At 59.5% G+C, this 23,027-nt stretch overlaps 1 protein-coding gene across 2 annotated transcripts in view; it reads right to left on the reverse strand.

Annotated features, from left to right (window-relative positions):
- The window catches only part of KCNQ1 (potassium voltage-gated channel subfamily Q member 1), a gene marked incomplete at its 5' end in the record, with an annotated part of 258,881 nt that overhangs the window by 50,359 nt on the left and 185,495 nt on the right, over window positions 1–23,027 (reverse strand). For both annotated transcript variants that reach the window (XM_081154358.1, XM_081154359.1), the window contains 4 exons: window positions 9,080–9,141; window positions 10,131–10,177; window positions 10,987–11,081; window positions 14,233–14,308. In XM_081154358.1, the coding sequence (XP_081010484.1) occupies window positions 9,080–9,141; window positions 10,131–10,177; window positions 10,987–11,081; window positions 14,233–14,308 (280 nt within the window). The remainder of the gene's footprint in view (window positions 1–9,079; window positions 9,142–10,130; window positions 10,178–10,986; window positions 11,082–14,232; window positions 14,309–23,027) is intronic.

Here is a 23,027-nt window from a genome sequence, read left to right on the forward strand (position 1 = left end):
CGCCCTGCCCGGGCCGGGGATCGAGCCTGCAGCCGAGGTGCGTGCCCTCGGCCGAAATCGAACCCGGGACCCTTCTGCCCAAGGTCCGGCGCTCTAACCACTGCGCCACACCGGCCAGGGCTGGGAAAATTTTTAAAGAACAACAGGAAAGATGTCACTTTAGAACCAGACAACATCTGAGAGATTTCGATTTTCGCGGAAGAAAAAAATCTACTGAACGCTTCAGCCAGAAACAAATGAGCCCAGAGGTAAGATCTGGGATGAAAATTAAATGACAAGAGACAAGAGAGGCAACGAGGTGAGCAAACTGGGCACAGGCCGGTTGTGCGAAACGCTCCCAATTATGAACTGTTGGGTTAAAAAATAAATGCGGCCCGGCCGGGCGTGGCTCAGTGGTTGAGCGTCGACCTAGGATCCAGGCGATCAGGGTTCGATTCCCGGTCAGGGCACAGGCCCGGGTTGTGGGCTCAATCAATGACTCTCATCATTGATGTTTCTGTCTCTCTCTCTCCCTCTCCTTTCCTCTCTCTGAAATCAATAAAGATATATTTAAAAAAAAATAAAAAATTAAAAGATAAATTAAAAATAAATGCGACGGAACTGAAACAACCACGAAGTGTGTGAGTCGGCAGGAGGGCCGAAGAGAAGGTGCTCCAGGGCCTTATTTTATTTTCCGTGTGGGCGCGGACGGCGACGACGCTGCTCGGTGGCCGTTTAGAATGTTCCAGGTGCCCCTCTCCAGGCGCGGGGCGGGGCGCTTGGCTTCGAAGCCCGCGGAAGACGGGGTGCAACGTGGGAGAGTCATTAACCCGGCAGGAGGCGGGACAGGGGAGCGAACATAAACGCCAGAAAGTTCAAAACACGTGGCTAGAAATCAACCCGAATTTATCAGACGTGACCGTGTGCAAATGCATTAAATCATGTTTCAGAGCCCGGCCGTGTAGCGTTCGCAAAAGTCACCTAAAATGTGTGTCTAGGATGAAAAAGATCGTAAAAGGCGGACACCAAAATCAGAAAAAAAAACCCCAAAACAACCCACGAGAAAACTACAGGCCGACGCCCTTTCTGAGCAGACATAGAAACGTTCCTCACAAGCTATCTGCGCGCCCGGCCCAAGGCGTGGGGGGGAGCCACCCGCAGCCAGGAGAGTGGGGGGCAGAACCCCAGGCCCCCCAAAGACACAGACTGGGCGCCCAGGGAACCTCCATCCCGTCCTGGTAGGAGCCCGGCCGCCCTCCTAACAGGCGGACCCACAGCCTCCTCCGGCCGCACCCTGAGGGACCGAGCGCTTTTCTCTGTCGGATTCCTGGTCACCCCGAGCCAGCGTGTCCCTGGACGTTCAAGGCAGGGTCATCAGGCGCAAAAAGAAACGAAAGGCGCCCGGATCGGGAGGGGAAAGTAAAACCGTCTTTATTCACCCGGGACGCCCTGTACGTGAAAAACCTTCAAAAATCAACAGCAAAATTGGCCAGAATCGACAAGGGCAACGTCGCCGGCTACGAGCGTGACGTAAAAAAGGAACTGCATTAGTGTACGCGGGCGAGAGACGGCTCAAAACGCAAAACGCAGAGAAGTCAACCCCACTCACAACGGCATCAGAAATAACCACATATTTAGGGGTAAACGTGACCACGGACGTGTAAGATTCAGGCACCGAGAACTGCACAGCGCTCCTGGGAGAAATGAGAGAGCCCGGCCAGCGTGGCTCAGCGGCTGAGCGTCGACCTGGGATCCAGGCGATCGGGGTTCGATTCCCGGTCAGGGCACAGGCCCGGGTTGTGGGCTCGATCCCCAGTTGGGGGCTTGCAGGAGGCAGCCGATCAATGACTCTCTCATCACTGATGTTTCTCTCTCTCTCTCTCCTTTCCTCTCTCTGAAATCAATAAAGATATATTAAAAAAAAAAAAAAAGAAACGAGAGAAAAGAAATCAGAGGAGCGCGTGGAGGGATGTGCCCTGTTCACGAGAAGACCCGGCGCTGGTCAGAGGTCGGTGTCCGCCGAGTTCAGCTGTATATCGAACACGGTCCTCGTCGAAATCCCCGCAGGCTTTAGGGACTGATTGGTTGATAGGAATTGACCAAATGGTTCTAAAATTCATACTAAAACTCATAGGATAATGCCCTGGCCGGCGTTGCCCCAATGGTTAGAGCCCCGGCCCGAGCAGCTAAGGGTGGCGGGTTCCACTCCCCGCCCACGGCAGGGTTGCAGGTTTGTTCCCTGGCCCCGTGCGGGAGGCAACGACCCACGCGTCTCTCTCACATCGATGTTTCTCTCTTTCTCTCTCCCCCCCCGACCTGCAGCCCCTGACCTCACGCCTACGACGAAGCTACAGTAATCGATCTTGTGCAACGTGGAGTTACGGAGAGGCCCACAGGACACGGCTGAGAATTGAGAAATAACCCCATAAATTTAGGCTCAGCTGAGTTTTTTTTTTTTTTTTAATATATATATCTTTATTGATTTGAGAGGAAAGGAGAGGGAGAGACAGAGACAGAAACATCAATGATGAGAGTCATTGATCGAGCCCGCAACCCGGGCATGTGCCCTGACAGGGAATTAAACCCTGATCGCCTGGATCCTAGGTGGACGCTCAACCGCTGAGCCACGCCCGGCCGGGCATCAGCTGAGTTTTGAAAGAGGTGCCCGGACGTGTCAATGGGAGGAAACAGTTTTCTCAACAAATGGCGCTGAGGCTGCCGATGCCCACAATCGAGAAAAAACAAAGCCCTTCACTCAGACGTCAGCTCCCACCACACCCAACAGACCCTCGGAGCAGAACGCGGCAAATGCGGGCGTTAAAGCTGGAAAACGTCTAGAAGGAAACGCGCGTGACCTTGGATTAGGCCGGGGTCTCCGGCACAACATCGCAGGCGTGGGCCGCACAAGGGAGAGAGAAATTGGACTTCATTAAAATTTAAAACGTTCGTGTCCTCAAAGACGCAATTAAGTAAATGAAAAGACGGCCCCAGAATGGGAGGAAATATTTGCAAGTCATATATCTGATAAAGGACTTGTATCCAGGCCTATAAACAACTCCTCCCGCTGAATGACAGAACCAAACGCTTAATGAGAGAATCGGCGGGAGAGTTGAATAAACATTTCGCCAAAGACGGCGATGAATGGCTAATAAGCACATGAACAGTCGCTCAACATCATTAGCGAGGAGGGAAATGCAAATCGGGCCCACAATGAGATACCATTACACCCTCGCAGGCTCGGCCGACATGAAAGGGCCCCGCCGAGGCCCGGTCCGCGCAGGGGGAGCCGCGGGACCTCGGCAAGGCCGGGGGGCCGTGGAGGCGGCCCAGACGCCCGGGAGACCTGGGGGGGGTGTTTTCTAGCAGGTGACCCAGACGCTCGCCCGACGGGCCGTCACTCCCACGCGTGGGCACCGGCGCTACAGCGTAAGGACATGTGTCGGCACAAACACTCCCGGACAAAGCTTCGCAGCAGCCGTGCCCACAATAGCCCCGCGTTGGAAACAATCCAAACGTCCATCAACGGCGACGGGACACACAGAACGCCCGTCCCCGCACAACGGGGCTGCTCAGCGTTCGGCGGGCGGACGTGCGTGCGCAGTCCGGGGGCCCGAGGACCACCGCCCGTGGGAGAAAAGCCAAGCAGAGACGCCGCCAACTGTTTGATGCCGTTTATAGTAAACTTCCAGAGAAGGCACGTTTCCAGCTCTAGAGAAACGTGAGGATCCCGAGACCGAGAGCCGGGCGGGGACTGGCCGTGGCCGAGATGGGGACCGGGGAACGGGGGTGGGGGGTGGGGGGGGTGGGGTTGAAAAAGTTCTAAAGCTCAGTCGCGAACTATACATTTCCTGAGATTTGTTGCCCAAAGTTTACATTGAGAGAATTTTATGGCATAAATTAAAGACATTTTATGGTGTAAATTATACCCCAATAAAGCTTTAAAAAAAAAAAAAAGTACAAACAAAATTAAGGTTGTAGAGCAATGATAACAGACCGTCAAGGGAGAAAGACCCCCGAAGACAAAGAGGCGCTGTCATCGTGAGCCCGGCAGCGAGGGGGTAAAGTTTGAATATTATGCGCACCTGATCTTAAGAGCTAAAAGCCTGCGATGCAGAACCTACAGACATAGAAAGAAAACCAGGCCAAGGCTCCACAGTGTTGGAATTCCGTAGGTCAAGCTGGTAAAATTCTGATGAGATGCTCCTCAGTCCTAAGAAAAGACGAAACACTGCCATTTGTGGCAACGTGGACAGACCTTGAGAATATTACGCTAAGCGAGATAAGTCAGGCAGGAAAAGCTAAGAACCGTCTGATTTCACTCATCTGTGGGACAGAAAACTGAAACTCAGGGATGCAAGTGGCTGCTGGAGGGGAGAAGGGGGTGGGGGCCAAATATCCGATGATGGGAGATTATTTGACTTGGGGTGCTGGGCTCACGGTGCAATATACAGGTCTTGTAACAGCAATCCACATGTGAAACCTGGACGATCCTGTTAACCACTGTCACCCCGGCAAATTTAATAAAACATTCAAATGCGGGTATCATTGCCTAAAGCAATGAACAAACTTGTTCTGATGAACAGAACAGAACACGGGGCCCGGCTGCTCCAGAACACACACCGTATTCAGACACAGGGGGTGCGTTTACAGAAACGGAGTGCCCGCCACGCCCCATGACGCCCAGCACACCGTCTCCGAGGACGGACGGACGGATGGCGGGAGGGCGGGCCCCGGATCCCCCTCCTCCGACAACAGAAGGGCGACACCAAGGAGCTCTCACTGTTATCGCGGCGACAAAGATCACGCTTATCAGCAGACCTCCCGGGGGCCATGATGGAGATTAGAAAAATATACACGTGAACGTCCATTAAAAATAAATGCAAAATTTGGCGGGGACGGGGGGGGGTGCTGCAATTTGAGTGGTATTTAGAGGAAAAATGCACAGCCTTAAACGCGCACCTTGGAAATCTAAAAAGCCAGAAAAGGTAATTATGCAACCTGAGAAGTTAGAGAAAACACAATGTATCAAGGCCAAGCACACAGACGGAAGACGACAGAGAAGGATCGGAACAGAACAGAACCTTCAGCGGCCTTAACAGGGGCAGAAGGCCGTCGAAAATATGAATAAAACTGGCAAATAGCTGGCAAGTTTAACTGACCAAAAAAAAAAAAAAAATCAACGGCCCAAATAAACCACGGCCATAGGGAAGGGGCCCGACCCCTGATGATACGGACCTTAAAATGCCAATAAATTTTGAGCGCTCAGATGCAACACACAAATTCCTAGGACGCGCCGCTGATCAAAACCCACAAAGACGGGCCGGAGCCCGACCGCCCCGCCGCCGTTCAGGCCGCGGCATGGGAATTAAAAATCTGCCCGCAAAGAAAACGCCAGGCCCAGATGCCTTTACCCCTCCGCTTCACCCCACACGCGAGGGGGGAAAAGTCCGAGGCCTAAACAATATTCCAGAACACAGATAAAAGAGGAAACAGGTCCCGGCTCATCCTGCCAGGCTCACATACCTTTGGTACCAAACCCGAGGAGGCCGGTGTAAAAAAGAAACATTCGGTTACAATGTATCTCACATAAATATTGACACAGAGATTCCGAAGACAACATTAGGGAGCGGATTAGCAGCGGATTTCAGGAGTGCTTAAGAAATAATATACAATGTGAAGGATTGTGGGGGGGGGAGACCACAGAGATGTCTGGAAAAATAATCTAAGCAGATGATAAGGCCTGAACTCGGCAGGGCGGCTTGGGGCTGCTGTGCGGGGATCAGCTCTGAGGGGCGGGGGCGGGGAAATTGCTGGGATGACAGTGTCTTGGGGTGCAGCTTGTGGGCCTGGGTGGATGGAGGGGCAGAGCACGGAGGGACGTGTCTGGGGCAGAGGCCCAAGTCCCGGGTCCGGGGCGGCTGAGGTGGCAGGGGTCCCAGGCTGCTGGGCATTCCTGGGCAGGGGAGGGTGGGAGGCATGTTAGGTGGGGGGGGGGCCCTGCCCGCCCACCTCTGAACTGGGGCCTGGAAACCCGGCACTTCCCTGTGTCCGGCTCTAAGCCGTGAACATTTCCGGCAAAAGCAGAGAAGAAAGAAACGCTCCCGGCCCACTGTGCTCCTCATATCAGCAAAAGCAGTGTGAGCTGAGCTTGCAAAATAAACAGGGCTCAACTCAACACCGCAGCAGGTCCCGGGGACCAGCTAGGAATGCGCGAGGGGGAGGAGGTCAAGCCGCCTCCTTCTCCGGGGGTCCCCCGGGAGCCCAGGGGACGCCTGCCTCCCCAGCGAGCGGCCCGACCCGGAGGGGCCGGAGAGACCCAGGCCAGGGCCAGGGGCCTGGGGCAGGGGCCGGGGCCCGTTCTCAGGACTCCCGTCCCTGGCCAGGCACCCTCCAGCTGTGGGAATCGGCTGGCCCCCTGACCACCGGAGCCCGGGGGCCCCCCTGCTTCCTCACCCAGCCCCCGCCCCTTTCTGAACAGACCCCTGTGTTTGTGACGTGCTTTTGGGCTCTGCCGTCTCTCTCTCCACCGCCTCTGGCCTCCACGGGACCAGCTCTCACCTCACTAACTGTGTGACCTTAGCCGGCTGCTCAGCCTTCCAAAGCCTCAGTTTCCCCACCTGTAAAGGAGGATTTGTTTGGGCAAATGAGGGTCCTTTCCAGAATAAAGAGGCAAAGAGTGGGTCCCAGCCTCTCCCATCACAACCACACGGCAGCCGGGGAAGGGGAGAGGTCCAGGGGACACCGGCTGCAGGAGATGCCGTTTCTGCGCCCTGTACCCCTGGAGTGAGGAGGCGCCCTGAGGGCGTGGGGCTCTGAGTGGGAGCAGAGGCACTCACTCCACTGCCAAGCAGGAGCTGTGACAAGGGCTCCAGCGAGAAGGACGTGCTGGGCCCTTCTCTCCCAGGTGGACATAAGGAGAAGGGGCTCCTTGCAGGGAAACCGAGGCACCCTGAACAAGCTGCGCTAATGACACCCAGGCCCCTGCCCCTCAGAATGATATGCTCCCGAGGGTGGGGGCCAGTGGCCATGCACCCCACTCCTCTCCGAGCCCCTCGCCTCGTACTGAGTGAGCCGACCTGGGACGGAAGCCCACAGCCCGGGGCCTGCGCCGCGTGAGAAAGCAGGTGGGGGCTGCAGCCTTGGCTCCCACGGCCAGGGCCCGGCTCCCTTCCGGCCCTGGGCCCGCCGGGCGGGGTTGGGAAGGCAGGGGGGCTCTGGCCGGGGTGGGCGGTGGGCCGGCCAGGCCACTGCTGCAGGCCTGCTGGGCCTCCGAGGGCCAGGCGGCTGCTGGATTTCCTGCCCCAACTTCCCGCAGTCAGCAGGATTGCGCGGGGGTTGTTTATGGTCCTGATGGCGGCAGTGATAAGTGCGATAACATGGGGCCCAGGACGTGCCACTTTGCCCTCTGGGTCTGGCCAGGCCCTTTCCCAGGGTCTGTCCCCAAGGGGGGCATTGGTCAGCGCAGGGGAGGGGCTGGGCAGTTTGGGCCACCGCCACCGCCCTCTGCGGCCTCCACCGGGGCTTAGGGCCTCTCCATGGGCTCCTGGATGGACAGCGCGGGGCCAAGACTCAGTGTACAGTGTGGCCCTGTCCACTACCCAGAGACCCAGGCAGGTGACCCCTCCTCCATGGGCAGCCCGGGGGGATGGAGACGGCGCAGACCAGCCTCCCTAGTGCCACGGGTGCAGAATGTGGTTGGTACCCAAGGCCAGCGCTGGCCTCACTGCAGCCCACCACACTGACCTGGGCCCACAGAGGGCCGGTCCTGGTTCTCAGACCCCCAGTGGCTGCCCCTCCAGCCCAGGGAGGGGCACTGCTCCAGGGGACCCTGTGGCCCCCCCACTATCATTCCCCCCAGAGGACACCAGGCTCCAGTCTGTCCTGAGAAGCCATGAGGGAGCCATGAGAAAGGCCCGGAGAGCAAGGCGGGGGCGGAGGAGGGACCGCTCCAGGGCCTGGTGAGGAGGCAGGGGTGGGGCCTGGGTCTGCTGCCTGGCTCAGCCTCTACCTCCTCCGACATTTGGAAGCCCCTACACGGGGTCCCCAGCCTGCTGTCCTGGGCTCGGCCCCTGTCCGTGCAGGGTGTGCCTGCCCTGGCCCCTGCCCTGAGCTCAGAGACTGAAAGGTGAGGATCCGGTCACCGGGACGGCAGAGCCCAGGCCTGTCCCAGTCTCTGTCCCCATCCTGCCAGACAGGGACAGGTCTGCGAAGAGGGGGCACCAGGCTGCACAGGTCTGTGCTGACCAAGGGGGCCAGACCCTCCGGGGGGTCAAGGTCAGGCATCACGCAGCCCCGGAGGCACCTGGACAGCAGCCCTCCCTCTGGGCCTGACCCCAGGCCCCGGGTGCGATGGGCTGTGCCCCTGCCCCGCCTGCCCAGCTGCAGCCCATGAACTCGAGCCAGAGCCAGGTGTTGCCGGGGAAACCGAGGGCAGCACCCCCTGCCCAACCGAAACTCCTCTATTTTTAGTCTCCCAGCTACTTTCAGATAAAGTCCGTGTAGACCCACGAGCTGTTCGGCGAGATAACCGCCCGTCCAAACCACAGACTTCAAAGCGCGGCCCTCCCACTGCCCAGGCCTCCCTCGGCTCCCAGGATGCCCTGGGAAGAGGCTGGGCAGGCGCGGGCCTGGCAGGGCGTGGGGGCACCCCGGGCCCAGGGGCCGGCGCCCTGAAGCGGAGGCACGCACGTCCCGCCTGGAGGCCCAGCGGGGCTCAGCTGACACCCCACACCCCTGGGCGCAGTCGGGGCCCTCACAGGCCCTGCTCCCCACCCAACGCACCCCCAATGTCCCTGAGCCCACAGAGGCTGGGGGCGAGGGGTGCGACTCTCAGTCACTCAGGGAGGGGCCTGAGGGCACTGGGCGCCACTTGCAGTAAAGACGCCACTTGTCAGAGGTAAAGAACCAGCCTGGGCGAGGCCTCCTCCCATGGGCGCCCCGCCGGGCGTGTCCCTGGGGGATGTGCCCACAGACCACAGCACCACCCATGTCCTGCGCGCCTGGAGAGGGTGGGCTGTCATGAGGGGTGCAGGGGCACACGAAAGCCCCCCAAACGCCGAGCAACCACGGCGAAGGGAGCCGCGGCCAGGCCTCCGCCTACCTTGTCTTCCAGCCGGCCCAGGCGGGCGCCGATGGTATTGCTGCCGCGGTCCTTGCTCTTTTCTGTGGGCGAGACGTCCACGTCAAGGATGGGCGTTGGTGGGGGGGCCAGGGTAGGGGACCCCAACTGGGTTCGGGGGGAAGAGTCAGGGAGGGGTGAGGCCTGAACTTGTGGCAAAGAAGGGGCTTCTGTGGCAAGGACTTCAGAGGGCGCGGGTGCCAGTGCAGTGGGGCGTGGGGGGCGCCCCGAGGTGAGGTGGGGTGTGGCGGGCGCCCCGAGGTGAGGTGGGGCGTGGGGGGCGCCCTGAGGTGAGGTGGGGTGTGGCGGGCGCCCCGAGGTGAGGTGGGGTGTGGGGGGCGCCCCGAGGTGAGGTGGGGTGGGGGGGCGCCCCGAGGTGAGGTGGGGCGTGGCCGGGTGGGGGGGGTACGGCTCAAGGCTCCATTCCTGGCGCACCTTCCCAGCTCTGTGACCTGAGCCCCTCACAGCGGCCGTGCAAACCCAATGCAGCCATCCCAGGGGCAGCGTGGGCCTGGCTCGGGCCCCGGGGAACGCCTGTGCCCACTGCCTCTGCCATCCTGGCCCCATGCGAGCTGTGGCTCCCGCTTGAACTTGGGCAAAGGCAACCCTGAGGACCCTGCCTGGCCCTGTCCTCCCTGGTGTGACCCGCAGCCCCCGTCCAGGGGACAGGGGGAGTCAGAGCTGGAGAAGGGCACCCGCCCAGCAGCTGTCAGTGGCCCTAAGAGTTTTGGGCTTGCCACTCAGCCCCGAACCCCACTCTCCAGGTCCCTTCACAGGATCCGGTCACGGTTCCAGACCAGATCCTCAGAGGCCTGCAGAAGCCTGCACTTGAGGGACACACGTGGTTCCTGTACTCGCTGAGAATCCTTCATGAAGGGGGTTTGAAGCCACTTTATTGGGGGCTCCCCTGACCCTCTCTCTGGCTCTCAGAGAGCCCAAGACCTGTTCTGACTTGGGGAGAGGTGGGCGCTGGGGAGGGGTGGGAAAGGGTCTGGCGGGCTCACGCCCATGGGGCTTGGCTGCGGAGACCCACCTGAGACAGAGATGAAGAGGGAGGGCTTCCCGATGGATTGGTCCAGCCTGGGAGGGAGACAGAGACCAGCTCACGCCCGGCCTGGGCACCCGGCCTGTCAGGGAGCAGACGGCCCATGTGCCCAGCAAGATGACAAGCTGCCCACCTCTGGGGGCCACCCACCACTGCCACCCACAGACCTGCCAGCTGCCTCCCGGGCCCCAGAGGCCTGTGCTCCCGATGGGGCTGGGCAGGGACTTGGTGGTTGGGCACCTCCCTTAGACTTCCCCCTGGATGGGGCAGGATCCCAGGATCACCCAGTGTCCCCAGGTTGCTCCATGCATGCCCCTGGCCAGGCACCTCGGACACGTTCTGAGAGGCGGGCCTGCAGGTGGATTCCCGGGGGGAGGCCAGGTCCCTGAGCTGGTGGCCTCCGTGTCCCAGTGGCAGGGCATTGGTAGGGCAGCCTGAGCCCCCAGCCTGGGGTCAGGACCAGTGCGTCCTCCCAGCTGCACCTGTGACCCAGGAGCTAGGTCCCCGGGCTAGCCCACTGTGGAGGCACAGCTGCTCTGAGCCCGCCAGGCCCTGAGGAGCACGCTGTGTCCGCACGAACAAGCCCTCCAGGCTCCAAGTCAGAAGCCGGAGCGAGCTGGCTCCATGGCCGGGGTCCCCAGCTCCAGGTCTAGGGTGGGGAGGCCCCAGGGTGGGCCTTGTGCCCTGCAGGGCCTGTCATGGTGGAGGGTCCCCCGGGGCTGGGCCTGGCCATGGATCATCCTGCAGCTCTGAGCTGGGGGAGGTGTGGGCCGGAGTGGGGGGGGCTGGGGTTTCCGCCCCCAGCAGCCGCCCCGTCTCTCAGGCCTGGTCGGCGGGCGCCCACCTTCTCTGCAGCTCTTTGATGCGCACCATGAGGTTGAGGTGGCCCTGCGAGTATTGCTCGATGACGTCCCGCACGTCGTAGGGCTTCCGCGCTTGCTGCAGGCCAGAAGACACGAGTCACCCCTCTGTGCCCGCCTGCCCAGCGGTGCAGACAGGGTTGGCGCCCTGGGTCTTCGGGGGTTTAAGGAGGTCCCCAGTGTGGCGGGACAGGCAGTGCCCGGATCATCCGCAGGGGCTCTGCCACCCCGGCTCTACTGCTGGGGCTGGGTGGCCCTGGGCCGCAGCCACCGTCTCTGGGCATCAGCCTCCTGCCCACTCACCCACAAGGGGCCCGCTTGCTCCCCCTTTCCAGGCCACCAGTCCCCATTCGCAAACAGCCTTGGAGGAGCTGGCCCAGGTGAGAGGCCAGGACAGCAAGGCCACCGAGTGCCAGCTGGGAGGGCACAGCTGTGTGCAGCCACCTCCGGCCTGGGCCCCAAGCTGACCCTCAGTGGACCTGCCGGCAGGTACACCCACTGTTCTCAGGCAGAGAGGTGGCCCCACTGTGCACCCTTCCCAGGCAGCCTCCAAGGCTGGGCTGAGGTGACCCCCAGTGCATGCAGGGCCTGCTCGGGGTGACAGGTCTCCCGTGGGGGCTTCGAGGCTGCCAGGGCCTGGAGCATGGGGACAGGGCGGGTGACTCCGGGGCACCCAGGCTGGGCGTCAGCTCTGAGCCCATAAATGCACCGAGGCCTCAGGAGCAACCACCAGAAACCACAACAGAGGGAGGAGTCTCCTCGTGATGCCGGCAAAACCTCAAGCCCCATCTATGGCCTTCTCCCCGAGAGCCCGCAGGCAGCCAAGCAGGGGTCTGACAGCCCCGGAGGCCAGCGTCTAGGCAGAGCCCCCTGCTCCCCACACCCTCAGCTTCAGGACAGTCGTAAGTCACACGCTAGTCATGATATACCCCCGTCCTTAGCTTTTCCATCTGTAAAATGGGGGACGAGCCTTGTTCCTCCCGCCTGTGAGATGGGATGCTGAGCCCGACTTGTCTCTTCTATAATATGGGGGACTGAGCCCTGTGTCACTCTGACGGGCAGGAGGGGGCGTGGGGATAAAATGAAAGGTAGGTGGGAGTCCTGAGCCAGCCACGCCCGAAGGGCCCGAAGTGCTGTGGTGGTGGCCGTGGCTGACCCAGAGCCCGAGCTGTTCCTAAGAGCACATGAAGTGGGCCCGTCAGCCAGTGAGCCTCCTGAGGCTGGGCTCGGGGGGGCTCGGGGAGGCCGGGGCGCCCCCAGGCACGGCGGTGCGGTCGCCTGGGTTCAGAGCCCCCGGCGGTGCGATGCGGGCCTGGCCTGAGCAGAGCGGGTCCTTGTGCTGGTGCCCGGCAGCCTGGGAGGTGAATGTGGGCACCTGGGCGTGCTGGGAGCCTCTGCATGTGTACATGTGTACAACTGTGCCTGTGAGAGCGTGGCCGGTGTGGGTAGGAACATGAGGGAGGGAGCCTGTGTGTGTATGTGTGTGTCCAATGTGTGCCCAAGCACGTGCCATCTGCAGAGCAGGGCAGGTGGGGCCCGTGAGCCAGGCCTTCCCTCCTCTTTGTCCAGGGCACAGACCACAGAGGGTCAGGGATGCCCAGCTGACGCCCAGCCCCCATTGCCGCAGGGTCCCTGGTGCCCTGAGACTTCTCTTGGGGCTGACAGGCTCCCTTGAGGGTTGCTTGGTGCTCCTGGAGGCCCCTGTCAAGTGGCTGCCCAGGCCCTCTGGGGACAGCCCTCAGCCCTCTCCTCAGGGCTCATTTCCTCTGGCAGTGCTGGTGGGAGCCTGAGATGAGCCGAGATAAAGCCTGGCCATCCAGACGGTGGGCAGGGGGCTTCAAGGCAGGCTTGAAGGGCTCAGAGGCTCTGGCTCCTCCGGCCAGACAGAGGCGGGCCAGCCGGGCACTTATCGCCAGGAGAGGCAGGAGGGGGGTGGGGGGCAGCTCCCAAGTGCAGCTCCTGCGCTGGAGGGGGTGGGGTGCAGGCAGACAGACAGACAGACAGGCTGGCATGGAGGGGGGAAGGCATCCCTGACAGCTGGGCCCAGGTGGGAGGCTGCCCCTGGAGCCCCACAGAGCTCCTCACTGCCAGGGGCTCCATTCGCTTCCCCCACCTTGGTGGGTCCCTCCTACCTGGAGGCCTCCACATTGCCCAGCAAACAAGGCCCAACCGAGGAGGCCAGAGGCAGCCCAGGCCCCTCCGTGCCCAAGAGCCTCTGTACACCATTAGGGCAACTGGGAGGCTCCCAGGAGCGCCTCTGCTTGCAGGGCCCGCCTGGTTTATGCGAGGCCCTTAGGGTCCAGTGCACGGGGAAGGCAGAGGGCCGGGGAGTAGGGGGTGGCCTGGCCTTCTGCGGAGACCCCCTCCCGAGTTACTTGTTGGACCCTGGACTGTCTTCTGGGGCAGAAAAGGGGACTCTCAGCAGGGAAGGGGGTGCAAGGCTGCCACGGATGCCAGCAGGCCAGTGACGGAGCCCACACCAGTGCCCAGGTCTGCTCCAGGTCGGGGGCACCGCCTGCCAAGGACATCTCTGCTCAGAGCTGGAAGCCCCCCACCCATGTCACCTCTGAGCCAGGGGCCTCCGAGGTCCTCAAACTCTAAGTGCCCCCAGGCCCTAGACGCAGCCTCCAGGAAGCTGGGTCCACCCTGCAAGCCCCTCGTATCCCCACTGTGCTCAGGCTGTGTCCTGCAGGGACCTTCTCTGGAGCCACAGTGCCCAGCTTCTCAGGCCAGGGACCATCCTGGTCCTAGACGAGTCCCCACTGAGCCTCTGGCCCCCCAGGTGATACCCGCAGTGTTAGCTGCCCCCACCGGGCTGCTCTCAGGGCCTTTTTGCCCTTGGGGGACAGTCCTGCCCAGATCTGACCCCAGAGGGGGGCTCCTGCCTGGGAGGGTGCTGGTGATGCCAGGAAGCCCCCAGTGCCCCTCAGCTTCCTGCCCTCCGTGGGCACTGCCAGAGCAGCACAGGCCCCAGGAAGGGGTGGACACGTAATCCAGATGCCCCCCCCCCAAACATTGCTGGGCAAACCTCCTGGCACCAGCCACACCCCTTTGTCTTTCCCCCAGGAAGAAAGTGGTGACAGTGCATGGAAGCCCACAGGCCCCAGCCCCTGGGCCGAGGAGACCCCACTCTCCCTGTAAGTGTGGGTCACCGCTTGGAGAACCCCCAGGCTCCGCGCGGGAGGAGGAGGGGCTTCTGGGCAAGGGCAGGGGCCCAGCGCAGGACTCACCTGGAATTTCTTCTTGGCCACGAAGTACTGCATACGCCGAATGACCCGGATGGTGGCCCGGTGGTGCTCCCGCAGCCTGCATGGGGACAGAGAGAGGCGTCAGTGCCACCCTGGGATGGGGCCGTGGCCCTTCCCACATGACCCTGCTGCACGTGGGCCTTCTAGACTCGGGGCGAATGCTCAGCCCCCCGGGACGGGGTCTTCGTGGCCATGGCCCATGGGGTGGGGAGGACAGGTGGGCGGGGGGCTTCTAATCAGCAGGGTGACCCCAGAGGGACCCTCAGCTTGTTTGTCACTCAGAAGTGGGGTGGACGTCGGGGTCCTGGGTTCACAATCGCTGCCCCCTAACTCACAGGCTGCTTTCTACCTTGGGGGTCAGGGTCCGAGTACAACGGGAGGGCTACGAACAGACATGCCTAAGGCCCCTCTCGGCTGCGAGGCTCTAGGGCCCCACTACAGGCGCGCACCCGAGAAAGGAGGGGGCCGCGGGACGGTTGGCCGGGGACGGTTACTACCTGAGCCACCCTGTTATGCTTCTAAAGTTCCTTCTAGAAACGCCAGTGACAAAGACAACACGGCCAGCGAAATAGATCTGCGCAGAAGAAAGACCGAAAGGAAGTCCCTGCACACGGACCCAGCGCAGGTTCTGGCATCTGGGCCGGGCCGCCGGACAGGCCACGTGGAGGGGGGCTGAGGCTCCCGCAGGCAGCCCGACGGCTTCGGAGGCGCGAGGCCGGCTGAGACCACGCCGCCGCCTGGACGGGCCCAAGGGGGCCCCCGCTGAGCGGCCGGGATGCTGGCCACAGGCTCCCAGCAAGCAGGTGACGGTGCTTCCTTCAGCGCCGCTCGGCGAGGTCTCCCGTAGCCACGCTGAACAGGCTCAAGGAAACAGACGAAGAGATGGAGAGCCTCACCAGAGAAATGCAACCTCTATGAAAAATTATGACAAGGAAACCGTAGAACACGAAGGCCAATACTGCCGACCGAGGATTCAATAGACGGGCCCGGCGGGGGGGGGGGGCGTTGAAGGAAACAACACGTGTGAACTGGACTTAAATCGCCACGTTGGGTGCGGAGAGAAAGTAGAATTAAACAGAGAGAGAAAATGCATCCTGTGGGATACAGTCAAAAGCTCTCACACGCGAGAGATCCCCGAGGAGAGGAGACACGGCGGAGAACGAATAATCCTGAAGACTTGGGGGTGGGTAATTTTCCAGAAACGATGGAGGACATCGGGCCACAGATCCGAGCCCCTCTTTGCACCCGCGCTGGAGAGGAAAGGGGCAGCAGGCCCCTCAGAGTGACGGCGCCGAAGACCGGAGGCCCGGGAAATGTCGCCGGAGCGTGAAGGGGGGGGGGCGATGACGTGATATCCCGATGGCGGACTTGTCAGCAGAAGGGATGGAAGCCAGATGACACCTTTCAAGCGCGCAGGGAAAATTACCAACTCGGCGTTCTATACCCATCAAGTGCGCCCTTACAAACGGAGGTGGAAGTGAGAGAAGCCAGACGCCCAAGGGTGCATCCCGAGCGAGTCCACCCAGGGAGGTCCCCGGAGGAGCCAGGTCCACGGGGACGGAACGTAGCTCGGCGGGTGCCGGGGCCTGGGGGGGGGGCGTGTTCCAAGGGGGCAGAGGGTCGCTTTGGGAAGACGGGAAGTTCTGGAGGTGGCGGTGGTGACAGATGCACAGCGTGAATGTGCTTCATGCCCCCGAGCCCTGCACTTAAGGTGGTTAAGGCAGGAAAGCTTGCGCGTGTTTTACCGCAAACAAAGACAGGAAGGTGGAACCCCAACCGGGAGCCCTCACTTTGGGGGCGCTGCCTCCAAGGATGGCTCGGGAGCCCCCCCAGGCAAAGAGAATGACCCCAGACGGGGGCCTGGAGCCACAGGGAGGGAGGGGCTGGCGAGAGAGCTCAGGCTGGTGCGACAGATACAATGTTTCACGAGGGTGTAAGTGTTACTGGGGGCGGAGGGAGGGATAGTCCATCATTTAAAAAGTAGCCGCGCACAGCTACAGGGCTCTGTGGGTCCAGCACCGTCCTGGGCGCCAAAAGGTTGCGGGTTCGATTCCCGATCAGGGCAAGCGTCTTGGTGCGGGCTTGGGCCCCAGCTGGGGACCATCGGGAAGGCGGCCGGTCAGTGTTCCTCTCTCCCTCCCTTCTCCAAGCTTGTCCTTGGCGTGTCCTGGGGTGAGGCGTAAAAAAACAAAAAAGCGGCCAATTTGGTAGGAAGATACTCTGAACCCTGTGCACCTACGGGCGTGTGCACACACGGACACACACACACACGCACATGCACATGCACACGCACACGCGTGTGCCCGTCGGTGTGCATTACTGGAGCTGCGCGATGAAAACCGCAGTGAGGCAGAGCGTCCGTGAGGCTGCGCGGACCTGAGCACCGGGCGTCGTCAGGCGAGGGCACGAGTGCCCGTCGGAGGCCAAGGCCGATGGGGCCGGGGTGCGCTCTAGAGCCTCAGGCAGCCGCTGAGGAACAGCAAAGGGGTGCGGCGCCCACACGCTCACGGAGGGTGCCGCGAGAGGACGGCAGCCCCCTTAGCCGGAAGGAAACGGGGGAGGGGACAGCACCCGGCGGGACGGGCGAACGCCGGGCATTTCCAGCGAAAGGACCAGGAGCGTCAGGTGGGGTTATCAACGACCCGACGTCGCCTGTAAGCCTCCCGTAAAATGCAAACCCACAGAGGCTGGCGGTGAGTGCACGGAGGAAGATGCACCGTGAGCGGGTGCGGGGGCCTGTCGCCGGGCGTCGAGTGTTACGTGTCTGCAGATAAACAGGGACCTTCATTGAAAACGTGGCCCGGCGGCCCTGAGGCGGAGACGCAGCGTCCCAGTCGCCAGGCAGCTTCTGTGGGGTCAGCGGCGTCAGGAGCTTGCCCGGCGTGTCCCCGCCACCTGCCGGCCCCGTTGTCCTCCCGCCCGGCCCGCGGGCCGAGCTCCTGTCCGTTTCCCCGGCTGGTCTGGGGGCCCCGGGCACCGGCCCCACGGCGGCTCGGCGGGATCTGCGGACTGGGCGCAGCCGCGAAGCCCCTGCCCTTCTGGGCGGCCAAGTGGTGCGGGGCTGTGGCCACGGCTCCAAGAGGCCAGGATCCCCGCAGCTCACTTTCCTGGACAAGCAGTGGACGCTCTTCCTGCCGACGCGTCCACTGGCATTTAGGACGGGAGCGCCAGGGCAGGAGGTGATGTCCATTAGGCGGTGGTGAGCGGGGTGGAGCCCACACTACAGGAACATGAAGCCGGCGGAGACGCCTCCACCGCACCTTCAGCGAGGCCTTTGACGGGGAGGCCCCGTGTGGCACCGTGGGCCACCTCCGACCAGAAAACGACTTGGATTCTCCGGAGTCACTTATTTCAGCCATTCAAGGTGATGTCGAGGAAGCTAAGAGACAGCTGGATTTACCGGAACGTTTGAAACCCAAAGAAGACAGTTTCTTCCAGATTCCTGAAAGCAAAACAATTCTATGGCCAGGGATGAAAAATCATCGTCCTGACTGACTCGTTTGCTGTTCTCTGGAATGTTACTGCTCGTGACTTTCTAGTCTCATCTTGGTTTCATTTTAAGAACCAAAAATGTTCCTATAGCTGTGAATTAGCCTAAACAATACAATGTAATTATTATGCATCACGTTCAATGAAACCCACCATGCTGTAACACTAAAAAGGTTTTAAAAATCAAGATTCTTTTTATGTAATATGTGGACTAGAATCTGCCACTAGAGCCCGGCCGGGCGTGGCTCAGCGGTTGAGCGTCGACCTGGGATCCAGGCGATCGGGGTTCGGTTCCCGGTCAGGGCACATGCCTGGTTGCGGGTTCGATCAATGACCCTCTCATCATTGATGTTTCTGTCTGTCTTTCTCCCTCTCCTTTCCTCTCTCTGAAATCAATAAAGATATATTTTTAAAAAATTTAAAATTTGCCACTGGAAAGGTCTTAACTGTCTTAAAAGGCAATGGAGTGAGGAAAGCTGTGGGCAAAAAGGCAAGTCCCCCGTTTGGGAGGAAGACGAGCCCTCGCGGTGAAACACCGGCGTGCGTGCACCTGCGTGGCGTGTGCTGCTACGCAGACGGCCGGCCAAGCAAGCGTATTGAGCAGGTTTGATAGTTTATTGTAAACCTATGGGGGAAACTCACACTTGGTAGTTTTGATATTTTGTGCATTCGTATATTCCTACAAACGTGAAGACTCATGAAATCTAGTCATTTCCTTTATGAGGTCAGATCGTGATGTTGTGGCCCCGCCGGCGTGGCTTCTGCGCACCGAAGGCGGCTGGTCGGGGCCTGCATCAGGCAGCTGGTCATGTTCCACTCGCATCAACGTTTCTCTTCCTCTGAAAATCAATACAAAGTATCCTGTGGGTTTTTTGTGTTTTTTTGTTTTGTTTTTTTACAGCTGCCTCAGTTCTGATTGTCTGGACTCCCTCTACCTGTCAGGGTTTTTTTTCTTTTTTTTTTTGGTTTGTCTTTTAAAATATTAAAATGAGTGTGTTTTTTGAATTCGTAGCTTTCATTTCTGTGTTGTATAGCACTTTTCTCTTTTTAAGAGTAGATAGCCTTCAACAATATTCTCGACTTTCTTTTTTTCCTTAAACGATGGCCTGTGTCAAGTGTTTTTCCCATTTAGGATATTCTATGAATTACAAAGGGTGGCGGCTGTCGCTGTCATTCTGTTCCCTCGCCGTACGAAAGCTTCACCTTAGGGCTTCCGCGGTTTAAATGAGCACATAGCAGATCATGTATATATACCAGTTTCTTAAACAAAATACTTGTTTTTCCCTCCTAGGGAAACTTTAAGAGCCAATTAAATTATGAAATGAAGTTATTTTGTTCCTGAGCAAACAACTGTAATTGCGTATGCACAGTGTAAGTTGGTAAGTGCTTGCAGCTTGGGGGGAAGGTATAAGTAATAAAGTTTTAGTTACCAAAAATAAATTCGTTATCAAAAATAAATAAATAAATAATAAATAAATAAAACGTGGTCCGGCCCTGGCTGGCGTGGCTCAGCGGTCAGAACGTCAGCCTGCGCACCAAAAGGTCGCGGGTTCGATGCTCAGTCAAGGGCGCGTACCTGGGTTGCAGGTTCCATCCCCGGCCCTGGTTGGGGTGCATGTGGGAGGCAACCCATCGACGTGTCTCTCTCACACCCATGTGCGTTTTTTTCTCTCTCCCCCCCCCCCCCCCCCGCCACTCTCTCTGAAAATCAATGGAAAAAATATCAGGTGAGGTTTAAAAATAATAATAAATGAAATAAATAAAAGAAAACACAGTCCAAATTTGGCAGGAAGATAGTAATTCTAAACCTGTATATTCCTATAAACGGAACCTTAAAAATATATAAAGTAAAAACGGGCCGAATTGAAAGGTGAAAGGAAAGTTCAGGTTAGAGCCAGGCGGGTAACCGAGAGGAGAGGTAGCAAAACCTCAACAGAGAGGTAAAACCAAAATCTCAGTGGAGAGGCAGCTGAGAACATCGCGAGTGTCAAGCTGGGCCGATCCACGCGGACGGGCCACGGCTCTGAGTCACCGGAGGCCACGCAGCTCTCCAAGCCCACGCAGGGCCTTCCCCAGAGGAGGCCGACGCTGGGCCTCCGGAGCAAGTTCCAAGAAATTTCAGAGAAATTAAGTCACATTTGCTCGTTGCCGGACCACGAGCTAGAAATCAGCAAGACGGAGGTAACCCGAAAGTCCCTCGCGTCTTGGAAATTAATCTACGTAACTCAGGGATGAAGGACGACATCTGATAAGAGTTGGAGAATATTTTTATTTGAATAATAAAAACGTCACCCGCGAAAACTCACAGCGGCGTGATGCTCGGGGCATCGTGAAGTGGATTTATGACCTCAAATGCGTATCTCGGAGAAGAGGAGAGGCTGGGCTCCGTCTCAAGACGTTAAGAAAACAGCAAATTAAACCCAAACAATGCAGACGAGCGATAATGAAGACAGGAGCATAATTCAATGAAGTAAAAAATGCATATCGCGTCAAGAAAAACCAACAAAGCCAAAATTGCTGTCTCCGAAGAGACTAGTAAAACTGATAAACTTTTAGCAAGATTGATGGGGGGGCACAAACTGCCAGCGTCGGGAATTAGAAATTAACATCCTTATAGACCTAGAGATAAGTGTATATATTTCTTTTTAATCCCCACCAGCGGATATTTTTCCCATTGCTTTTCAGAGAGAGTGGGAAGGAGAGAGAGAGACATCGACGTGAGGGAGACACATCGATTGGTCACCTTCCGCACGTGCCCCTGGGCCGGGGACCGAGCCCGCAACCCAGGTATGTGCCCTTGGCCAGAATCGAACCCGGGACCCTTCTGTCCGAGGGCCGACGCTCTAACCGCTGAGCCGGACCGGCCAGGACAGACCTCGAGATATTTTTTAAAAAATCTATTCAGAGGATATTATGTACAAAAATAATGTTTATAGTTTAGATAAAATAGATCCATGTCTTAAAAACACAACATATTCAAAGGAGACTCAAAAATAAATTTAAAGAATCCGAATTGCCCGATATGAATGAAATAAATTAAATTTGGAACGTTAACGACCCCCCGTAGAGTAAAATCTCTACGTCCAGACGATTTTCCCAGGAGATTCTTTTAAATATTCGAGGTAGAAAGGATACCAAGTGTGCCCATGTCTCCTGAGAGGGCACAACCCCGGCATCAGCACCCGACGGGGAGGTTTCACGAAAGAAACGCCGAGGGCCAGCCTCTCTCTCGCCAGCGCACGTGCACAGCCCCTGCCCACAAAACCGACGGCGGCCCCCGCGCCGGGCAGCGGGACGCAGGACGGGAGGCGATTTAATCCCCCGACGCGAGGTTGGTTTAACTTCTGAAGGATCCACCCCTGTCTTTACCACATCAACCGAGCGAGGGAGGAAAAACATATAATCAACTCAAAAGATGCAGAAAAACATTTGATAAAACGCGAGACCCGTTCCTAATTGGAAACACAACCCCAGGAAACGAGGCCGAGGAGGCTCCGCGCGAGCCCGGGCCTCCCGGGAGACGCCGCTCACCTGCCGGAGCGCGGGCCCGAGGCCGGCTGTCCCCCGTCCGCGCAGCACCGGCCCGCGTCTCGGCCGGGAGGGGCGGAAGGCAGCGAGACCGGGCGGCCGAAACAATAAAGCCGCCGCTGTCGGCAAATGGCACGATCGTAGGCGTAAGAAATCCTTAAAAATCTCCGAACGAACGAGTCGATTGCTCGGCGGGTTGAGCAAGAACCGAGACCCGTCGTGTTTCCTCCGGCTCGTAACGAACAAGCGGAAAGGGAGCGCGGAGACGCCGACCGCAGCGGCGTCCGTGACCCCGGCGTGGCCAAACCTACGCGCCGAGCAAGCCTGACGCCGGAGTTGAACCCGGGACCCTTCAGTCCGAGGGCCGGTGCTCTAACCACTGAGCACACCGGCCGGGCCGAGAGACTCGGTCTTTCTAAGATGCTGATTTTGAGGATTAAATCTGATTCCAATCAACGCCCAAGCTCTTCGGTTGTTTTGTTTTTTTAAATTTTTCTTATTTTTTGGAAAATTTCAAGCGGATTCTCAAATATTCATGGAAAAGCCAAGAGCCAGGACTCGCCGGGACGATTCTGAGGAACAGCCGAGTTCGGGGACTCCCCCGGCGGAGCTGCGGACTCCCCGCCACGCGGCGCGAGGCCCAGGCAGCGCCCGGCCTCCCTGTTAAGGTGGTGACGCGAGGCAGGTGGCCGTGGCCGCGGGACAGAACGGACCGGCCGGGAGCGCCAACACGTGCGCGGCCACTCGGATTGTGACCAAGGCGCCGTTTCACTCCAGCGAGGGGGAGAAATGCTCTTTTCGATCGATGGTCCGGGAGCAGTCTGGGTGTCCCTGCCACGCGCCAGTCGCAGATTCATTCAGATGAGTGCAAGGGCCTGCCCCGCGGCCGGGGGGAGCCTGGGGGGAGCCCAGGGAGCCTGCGGGAGAGGCCGGGGAGAGCCCGGGGGGAGCCTGGGGGGAGCCCGGGGAGACCCTGGGGGGAGCAGGGAGCCTGCGGGAGAGGCCGGGGAGAGCCCGGGGGGAGCCTGGGGGGAGCAGGGAGCCTGCCCCGTGGCCGGGGGGAGCCTGGGGGGAGCAGGGAGCCTGCCCCGTGGCCGGGGGGACCCTAGGGGAGCCTGGGGGAGCCTGGGGGGAGCCTGGGGGAAGCAAGGAGCCTGTGGGAGAGGCTGGGGAGAGCCTGGGGGGAGCCTGGGGGGAGCAAGGAGCCTGCCCCGCGGCTGGGGGGAGCCCAGGGGGACCCCGGGGGGAGCAGGGAGCCTGCAGGGAGGCCGAGGCTGAGGCTCCCTCCTCCAAACGTGAGCGGCACTCAGGGCAGAAGGCCTGCTGATCGGATGTCCTTAGAGTGAGGACCGTCTGCGCCATGAGACATTATCACGGGAACGGGAAGAGCGTTTGCTGACAAAGGGCTTGTATCAGGGATATACAGGGTGCCCCCCAAAAATGTACACGTACTTTACAGCTACGAATTCACTCAATTTTCACTCCTTTTCAGGTTTAACTGATTTGAAATAATGGGTGAAGCCAGACCAAGCTTTGGACAAAGACAACGTATCCCAAAGGGCCACTGGACTTTTTTATGGGGACACATAAAAGATCAAGTTTACGGTACAAAACCGGGAACCCTCAACGCACTGAGGGGCACGGACACCGCGCGAAACGATTCCTGACGTCGGCGACTCCACTGCTTCGCGTTATCAGCGGGGCCCGGGCCGGACGGTCGTCAGTGTGAAACAGGCCTTGACAAAAAAAATATTCATTTC

Source organism: Miniopterus schreibersii (assembly GCF_964146895.1).
Source record: "Miniopterus schreibersii genome assembly, chromosome: 12".
Classification (NCBI taxonomy): domain Eukaryota; kingdom Metazoa; phylum Chordata; class Mammalia; order Chiroptera; family Miniopteridae; genus Miniopterus; species Miniopterus schreibersii.